This window comes from Quercus robur, chromosome 1, assembly GCF_932294415.1.
Source record: "Quercus robur chromosome 1, dhQueRobu3.1, whole genome shotgun sequence".
NCBI lineage: Eukaryota > Viridiplantae > Streptophyta > Magnoliopsida > Fagales > Fagaceae > Quercus > Quercus robur.
Genome location: NC_065534.1, coordinates 35,626,254 through 35,636,048, shown reverse-complemented (window position 1 = coordinate 35,636,048; position 9,795 = coordinate 35,626,254). Strand labels below are relative to the sequence as shown.

Below are 9,795 nucleotides of genomic sequence, written 5' to 3'. Positions count from 1 at the left end.
GATGAGCTAAGATACCTTGAGAGTTGTCTAGGGTTTGGGGACACATTTTGGGGACACGATAAATCTCTGGATCCATGGCACCCAAGGATCAAGCCAAATGTCAATAGATTTGCCATCTCGAATAAGATAATAGGCACCTTTGGAAACAATGGCCTTTGCTTTCTCAATTGCTTTCCAAATTAGGGATGTGTACTTTGATGCTTTAGCCTAAAGCCAATCCTCCTTGACCTTATACTTTGATCTGAGAATTCTCATACAAAGACTATCCCTTTTGGATGTTATCATCTAGGCTAGTTTGGCCAACAAGGCACTATTGAAATTCTTAGCTTTTTTGAAGCCGAGACCGCCAACACTTCTCAAGCAACAGAGTTTATCCCATGCTTTCCAAGTTATAAATCTACGCTCCTGCTGACTTGGTTTCCACCAGAACCTTCTAAGTAACGAGTCCAACTTGTTGCAAACTCTATTGGGGATGCTGAAAATGGACATGGTGAGGACTACAAGCTACAAAATCTAAATAGGATATGGTTAAGGTTCATTTGTCAAATGGCTTAATAGTCTATTCTCAATTACATGTAAGGGTAAATGTATTTTTTATACCCTTATAAGTTACAAGTCATTTTTCCTCTTAAATGTCACATATTTTAGAGAGAAACTTAAGTTAAGCCTTGGTAGCCCACAATTTTACACATAATTTTATTAAATTATTGATTAATTGTTTTGACAAAATTTACTCCATATGTTGCCCAAATAGAGTTGCAAACTAAAGAGAGTTGTAAACTAATATGTCAACTCAAAGTAGAGTTGGAAGATGACTGAAAAAAATAGTAACAATATTAGCCACCATAACATGAAAGTACTTCGTATTTTGATCATGCTGTTGTTGTCACGAAACTCTAGACTAATAGGTAAAGTCTCTTATAGTTAAATAAAATATTTAGGGTTTAATTCTCGTCTACACAAAAAACCAAAAAGTAGGTTTAAAAAAAAAAACTCAAGAAAGTAGTACCCAAACACTTTTACGTCAGTGTTTGCACATGTTCCTATATGCTTTGTTAGAGTGCATATTCACTACTTACTTGCTACTTTCTTTTATTATATTTGTTTAAATATTTATTAATTGATTGGTTTGGCAAATTACTATCCATTATTGAAGAGGACTTTAAATTTTCTTAATATATGATAAGTTGTCATTAGAATAAGCAAGATATTTGAGAATTTCAAGCTCAAAAAAAAAAAAAAAAAAAAAAAAAAAAAAAAAAAAAACTAAGTGTACAGGTCATGATGCATGTATATATATGTTGCTAAATTTATGATTCTTTATTTATATAGAGGTTGAAATTGCATAGAAATATCCTATCAAGGGAAATTTTGAAGACAGTTGAAAATGAATATTTCTTCCAATTGCATCTTGGTGAGTATAGTTCGAAATATGGAAGAGAGAATTACATAGTTTTAAGGATTTTGGAGCCAGAGATCCCACATAAACAAATTGACTCACATAAAGTTGAAGTACATAAGATAATAGTAAGCTAAATCATTCTTATATTAAGTTTATTTCTAGCATATTTATCGCATCTAATTACCGTAAGAATCACAATAACCCTTACATTGATTAATAGAAGCAAACTGATTTCATCATTTAGGATAGCACAGCCCATTAATAGTCAATAAACAAATATAAAGTTAAAACAATGGTATTTCATAGTCAGAATTATGCAAGAATTAATGAATTTAAAATTATTAGAACATTTGATTTATGCAATCAAGAATAACTAGCCTTTTCTCTAAAAAGAACATTAACTTTTCCTAAAAAGAATTGCCTGGAGGTATTTTTGAAAATCATTTCCTTACAACTAATAAATTATATTATTATATTTAATCAAAAAATGTCTGAGCATGTAGATATTAACTTTAAATTATGTGTTCTTTTAATGTTATATCTAATACGCTGTATATACTATTTTGTGAAATTGAAGTATACACTTCACCTTGCTTGCTATATCCTTCTAAATATTTGTTTAAATCTTCATTAATTGTTTAATTATGCATGTTACTTTTTATAGACATCTGATTGATATATAATAAGTTGTCTTAAAAAAATAAGAAAAATTTTATGAAATTTAGAGCTCGTTTGGTAATGTTATTCTAATAACGTTATTTGTATTTTTTGGAAATACGTATAGGTGAAAAAGTGTGTGGAAATACGTATAATATTGTTTGAACATTGAAAACTGTTGCTCAAAATACCTTACCAAACAGCCCCTGGATTTGTTAGATGTTTGATACTGTTTGTTTGCCTGGCCATTGGTGTATTTTGATAATTAAACAACAATATGAAATTTGGACAATACGCATATATTCTTCCATTTTTTGAGGCACCATTTAATTAAAGTGAAAATTGTTATAGGACATAAAAGAGGAATTTGTAAGAAAACTAAAAAATGACTAGAACCTCTGTTGAATGTTCTCCATTAACTACCACCATAATTGCTGAAGATGGAAAATCATAAAATAATAGTATGCCAATTCAAATGCTTCACAAATATTGCAAGGCTACTAAAGAAAATTCATTGAAGAAGAAAAAAAAATTGAAGAGAACAAATAACAACTAATTCCATAATATGAAAACAAAAACGAGAATTCGAATACGATACGAGATCATAGGCAAACACAACCCCAAATTAGAATACGAGACAGGATTCCACCCATCAGTATGTAACCCCCACAGCTCCCTTAGTGCTAAAATTTCTCTGTATGCCTGGGTTTTCCCCCTTTGTTTGCGACCACAAAAAAAAGAATGGAATTGTAGTTTTGTTTTTCTAGTCCCATGAATCTCCGACGATTCCCCTCTGAACACCTACTCTACTAACTCATAACCTTAAAATCTATTTTTTTTTTCTATAAGTTAGTCTAATAGATTAGCATTCTGCATTCCATTTGGAAAGCCTTTTCACTTATGAGACTAACTCCAATGAATGCCACCAACAAGAAAGCTAAGTTTGCCGCCCTAGCCTTTCTAACCATTGGTTCTAGGATGACAACCAAAGACCAAAGCCCGATCCGAGCAAGATCGTCGAGACGTCTACGCGTGGGGCCATTGCTGACACCCCTTGCATTCCAAACAATTGCAATTGTGGAAATTTTGGAAATAGAGTGGAGTGGGGCTTAGCCCCAAGTTTGGATTGTGCCCTAGTAGTCGCACTCTTACCCAGGTGTTGCCATTTGTTTGACTTGTTTGGAGGCTCTGGATTCAAATCTTTCTCAAAGATAGATGATTGTGGGTCTTGAGAGGAGCTATTGGATTCTTCATCATGATCATTGGAATGAAGAGGCTTTGAGGACCTTCCTTCTAAGGAGAAAGCACGAACTTGTCTCTATAAGTTTTTAATGATAAGTTATTATTTGTATCAATAATAATAATTTATAGATTCTAAAAGAATTTATATCAAATTATTGCAATGATAATTTTGTTGAAATAAGCTATTAGTTTGAAAATTTCGTTGCAAAAATAATTGGTATTAATTTATACAACGATTTGTTTATTTTAAGTTATTGCAACAACTTTTCCTAATGTATTAAAGTTTCTATTGCAACTGAAAATTCTAAGTTATTTTAACTATTACTATTGTAATAATTTAACACTTTTAAGTTACTATTGCAACAATTTTAACTTGTAGATGTGATATTTTGTCTAACACTACCATACATATTTTTTTGTAATAACTCTTGATGTAATAGACTTATTTTGTGTAGTGACCACAACAAAGATCGTTTGTGTTTTACATGTAGATCTCAAGCATTCAGAAACTTAATTAAAAAAAAAAAATGATGTTTATAGTTTTGATATTGTTCTATTTGAGCTAATCACAGGTAGCCCAACAATAATGAGAATACATGAAAAAAAAAAAAAAAAAAAAAAAAAAAAAAAAAAAAAAAAAAAAAAAACACTCACATACTTGATTGGGTTTATCCTATGATTGAAAGTGAGGATATTGGAAACATAGTTGATCCAAGATTATAGGGAGAATTCCACACAATTCTACTTGGAAAACTGTGGAGATAGTCATGTTATGCGTACCATCAACTACAATCCAAAGGGTAGACATGAGTCAAGTATTTGTAGAACTAAAAGAATGTTTGGCTCTGGAGAATTCTACACCAGTTTTACCTAAAAAGTTATGGAGATAGTCATATCATGCATACCATCAACTGCAATTGAAAAAGTAAACACGAGTCAAGTATCGTTAGAACTAATACTTGACTCATGAGTACTAATACTTGACTCATGAGTCAAGTTAAATTATTGTTAATGCAATAATTTAATACTTTTATGTTACTATTGTAAAATTTTAACTTGTAGATGCAATATTTTGTCCAATACTACTATACATATTTTGTTGTATTAACACTTGATGTAATAGAGTTATTTTGGTGTAGTGATATATAACTTTTTTTAAAACAATTATTTTCATTTTTAGAAGTCTTTTAATTGTCAAGGTTACCATAATAATATAAATTAGCCTCATCACATGCGCTCCTGCACATGGGATGAGGGTTTTTTTTTTTTTTTTTTTTTTTTAATTTATAGTTTAATGTCATCATTTTCCAATTTGAATTTCTCTATTGTTAGTCAGGTTACACGGGAAGGAATTTTAAAAATATAAATTTTAAGATTTTGAAAATGAGTAATCTCATGGGTTTAGTGTGTGCTAATTTTTAGGGAAAACTATATCAAACATTTATAAGATATATTTAAATAGAGAGTGTGTGCTAATTTTTAGGAAAAGTTTCTCGGGTAGTTTTTTGTTTTTGAATTTTGTTGAATTACAATTTTAATCCTTTTTATTTTTATTTTTTAGGAATAAGGATTATCTAATTAGATTATGGGTAGGAGTATTCACAGTGCAGTGTGGGCCATTTTTAGCACCGCACTTTGCGGTGTGGTTCAGTCAAAACCATAACCGCATCGCACCTTATTTTTGCAGTCACATGTACGGTGTGGTGCGGTGCAATGTGGTTTAGAGTTTAGCTCAAACTATTAAGCTAGGTTTTTTTTTTTTTGAGTTGGCTTTCCTAATCAACACTTGCTTGGGTAATTAAACCTTTTTTTTTTTTGGTTGAAAACTAGGATTATTTAATTATTAATAATATATTTAATATTAAAAAAATATATATTAATATAGAGATAGGGTACGGTTTGTGCGGTTTTCTTATTATAAAACCACAAATTACACTGCACCATGTGGTGCATTGTTAGTTGTAGTGCAGTTATACCATTTTGCGGACGGTTTTGGTGCGGTTTTTGCGGTTTGGTGAACACCCCTAATTGTGGGTATTTTTAACATTTTTTTGAAGTAATAACTAATTTTTTAAATCCTTTTAATATATACTAGCCTTATTACATGCGCTCCGCATGTGCGATAGAGCTCTTTTTTTTTAGTTTAATATAATTTTTCAATTTGAATTTATCTATTGTTAGTGAGGTTACACATGAAGGAATTTATAAGATAGTATGTGTCATGACCCAAACCTGTACTTTAGAATTTAGAGCATGACCGACATGTTAATATCAAGTTTATCTCAATACTAATACGAACCAACTTAAGCTTAAGGTGCTTATCAAAAATTGTTTCTTATATTCCTTTTTATTTCCTTGCATAAAAGTCATAATATACAAAATTCGTAAAACTTTGAAACTTCATTTCATTTCGAACTTTACAAGATTACAACTTGACTGAACTTAAGCTATTCGTAGCAAAACTATTATTTACAAACCTGACCTCAAGACATAAAACTAGGGTTCGGAACCAACTAAGGTTCTAAATTACATCAGTGCTCAAAAGGATCAAGTATATCCTGATTCCTCCTATACAACAAAAGAGCTAAACTACTATACCGAGAATCACAGATTTCTTGTCACCTCTAATACTCTCATTGCTTCCTGGAAAGAACCTGTGCACTGAAATATAATAGGGTGAGCTGCGAAGCCCAATAAGGTTTTAAACTCCATGAGCATTTAATAAGAATGCATGTAAATCAAATATTTTATGAATACACCCACTTTGATAAATAGTCTTCATATTATTATTCTTAAAATAACTTATGAACTTTCAGATGAAAATACATCATTTTCCTTTCATATAATAACAAAAGGACATAATAAGGAACTTAAAATAATTCAGTAACCTTGTCTTTAAATAGACTATAAAATACTTTATCATAAACTTTCCATCAGACTTATAACACACTCAACATATCTTTATTATCATTATACTTTTCTTATAAATTCCAAATAGCTTAATAGCTTATTTATGATACATATTAGTTAGTCCAATTGTAAGTCTGTCACAATTTTGGGAGGCTTCCAACACATTATGCTAGGCATCCAGCATTCTCCACAATACTAGGAAATCCCAAGATCATATCAAAAAGTATCACCCCTTTCGGTATGATCATATCATCAACCATAGGGTTGGTTGACATCCTCCACAAGTTGGCCGTTCTCAACGAGGGTGGGTACAGTAAAGTCCTCGCCACTTATAATGGCCAATCAAAATCTCCATGAAAATACTAGTACTATAACCCCTACTGGCTGAGTTCAAATCATAACAATGGAATAACCGAAAACTATATTATTCAGATAACTATGCTTTTACATAAATATTTCATAACAGTATTGTGGTGGGTAAAGTCTGTCAGTTGATGTTGGGCCAATAACTCATGTACCAAGCCCAGCCGCGATAAAGAAGAAAAGGCGTGGGCGTAGGATACCCCGTCCCAATAGTGATGGGCCGGGCCTACTAAGGGGCGTCCGAGGAGGAACACCTCCTCGGACTCACCAAGTAAGCATCCAATTTGCACCCCATACTTAGCGAAAGGGCGCCCAGTACACGGAAACAATGCGTGACACTCAGGAAGGAGGAAGAGACAATCACAACTGCCGCATTAAATGCCAGGGAACTACTTTTCCAGCCGCATTAATGTGGAAGGGACAGGAACGCAGAGTGACCTTGGCCACTGCAACTCACAGAAAGGAGGGAGAATGACCTATGGAACAGGCACTCGAGTGGAGGATGGGATGATTGACAAGTGTAGGGACATGATCTCAGGAAGGGAGCTATATAAGGAAAGGAGATCCCCATGGAAGAGGGATCGGATGGTGTAGAGAAGAAAGGATAAAGGAGGAGAAAAGAGAGAGAAGCAACAAGAACAGCCTCAGGGACCTTTACTAAAAATGCTCGAAGGAATATCCCTACGTCCAACTAGGTTGCATGGCTTGGTCGTAACTTCATTTTCTCCTGTCAAAGACCTAGTTCTATAACTCGCTCTCTACAAATTCATTGTTGAGGGACTTTTGGGCCAGGATCTCCCACCTGTTGGGCCTGAACCCCGAATTCGTCACCCTACAATTGGCGCCCACCGTGGGGAGAACTTGTGTCTTGACAAGTGAAACAGCAAGGGATGGAAGGATCAGGTCCGCGCCAAGCTGGACGTACTGAATCTCAACGACAGGACAACTTTGTAAACCTCGAACGAGCAAAAGACCAAAATGATCAACGAGAGGGCAGTGTGAACACCGCTCACACGAGTAAAAGTCGCTCGAAAGGGAAAGACCATGCATCCCGCCAGCACAACGAGCAGAAGGCTCTGCAGCAAGAGATTGAGGATTTGAGGAAAAGGCTGCGGCGAGCCCAACAAAAACGTCCTTTGCCCATTTCGGATACTAGCAGTGGTGAGGATGATGAATACAGACGAAGGAGGAGGACCCCCCCGAGCGAGACGTTCTCCTATGAGGAAGAGAGGCCTCACAAACGCGGCCGCAAAAGCCCACCTTACCAAGGCTTAGTCAATGACGCCATGAGCAAGGCCCTGGATCGAATTTCCCAGTCGCCATTTACCCGTAGGATAGAGCGGGCGGTGCTCCCTCGGCGATTTAATCAGCCAACGTTTAGCCTGTATAATGGTCGAACTGACCCAGTGGAGCACGTGAGCCAGTTCAACCAGAGGATGGCCGTTCACTCCAGGGACGAGGCGTTAATGTGTAAAGTGTTCCCCTCCAGCCTGGGGCCCCTGGCCATGAGATGGTTTGATGCCCTCCCACCAAACTCTATAGACTCCTTCAAACAATTGACGCAGGCCTTTGGTTCCCGCTTCATCACCAGCACTAGAGTCCCTCGGCCCCTCGATTCCCTTTTATCTCTGTCCATGCGAGAAGGAGAGACGTTAAAGGCCTACTCGGACAGATACTGGGAGGTGCACAACGAGGTAGAGGGGAGTCACGATGACGTCGCCATCAGTGCCTTTAAAAGGGGCTTGCCAACAGAGCATGGTTTGAGAAAGTCTCTCACAGGGAAGCCAGCAACCAGCGTGCGGCAACTTATGGACAGGATAGACAAGTATAAGAGGGTCGAGGAGGACCAGCAAACCGGGAAGGGAAAGGCGAAGTTTGCCCCCCAGGAGAGAAGGGACTTCAGGTCGGACCGCTTCAGTAACAGTAATAAGCCGAGAAGAGATTATGCAGAACAGTCGGGATCTACAGGGGCTCAGGTAGTCCACGCTGTGTTCCGAGAGCCATTACACGTGATCATGGGAAAAATAAAGCACGAGCCCTATTTTCAATGGCCAAATAGGATGGCAGGTGACCCCTCAAAACGCAATCAGAATCTATATTGTGCGTACCACCAAGAGCCCGGCCATGTCACAGACGAATGTAGGAATCTGAAGAACTATGTAGATCGACTCGTCCGAGAAGGAAAGCTAGGGCATCTGTTGCAACGTCCTGAGCAGTCAAATGTCGATACCAGGCAAAGTACCTTGAGGCCACCCATCGGCACGATAAATGTCATTCTTGCCGCACCTGGGAGAACCGGTTCCGTCCCATTCAGAGTAATGTCAGTAGGTAGGTTCCCGACAGAGTCAGGCGAAAAGGAATCCAAGAGGGCTAGAGGGAGAGTGCCATTAATTGGATTCACGGAAGAGGACAAAGAGGGAACTATTCAGCCCCATGACGACGCCCTAGTCGTGACACTCAGAATAGGAGGTTATGACGTGAGGAGGGTGTTAGTTGATCAGGGCAGCGCCGTGGAAGTGATGTACCCGGACCTGTATAAAGGGCTGAATTTAAAGCAGGAGGACCTGTCGCCATATGACACTCCTCTGCTTAGCTTTGAGGGAAAAATCGTCATCCCTAAGGGCATGATCAGATTGCCTGTGCAAACAGACATAGAAATAGTGGAAGTGGATTTCATTGTGGTGGATGCATACTCACCCTACACGGCTATCGTGGCACGGCCATGGCTTCATACGCTAGGGGCTGTGTCATCTACCCTGCACCAGAAGGTGAAGTATCCCTCAGAGGGCCGAATCAAAGAGATAGTGGGGGATCAAGGAGTGGCCAGGCATTGCATGGTATCGGCCATTGCTCGACAATTAAGCGACGCGCCTTCCACTTCAGCCGGGAATACCTTATAGCAATCAAAAGCCCCGGTCCGAGTTGCAGGTAATGAAGGACCGGACCTGGAGGTGAGTTGTGAAGAGCTAGAGAAAGTGCTCGTCGGATCAGACCCCGAAAGGTTTTTCCAGATTGGCTCGGAGCTGCCAGCGCAGGAGAAGTCGGCGCTAATTGATTTTCTGCGTCGAAATGAGGATGTGTTCGCTTGGGATCCTTATGAAGCCCCTGGGGTCGACTCAGACCTAATACGCCATCACCTTAACGTTAACCCAGCTATTACCCCAAAGAAGCAGCCGCCTCGGCGCCCGTCAAGGGAGCATGCAGACGCTGTGAGGGAAGAG

General features: G+C 37.6%; 1 protein-coding gene across 1 annotated transcript; it reads left to right on the top strand.

The window, feature by feature from the left end:
• Positions 1-8,382: 8,382 nt before the first annotated feature.
• On the top strand, positions 8,383-9,474 carry LOC126705115 (uncharacterized). Its single transcript, XM_050404082.1, has one exon. The coding sequence runs from the start codon at positions 8,383-8,385 to the stop codon at positions 9,472-9,474; it is 1,092 nt and encodes a 363-aa protein (XP_050260039.1).
• The last annotated feature ends 321 nt before the right edge of the window (positions 9,475-9,795 follow it).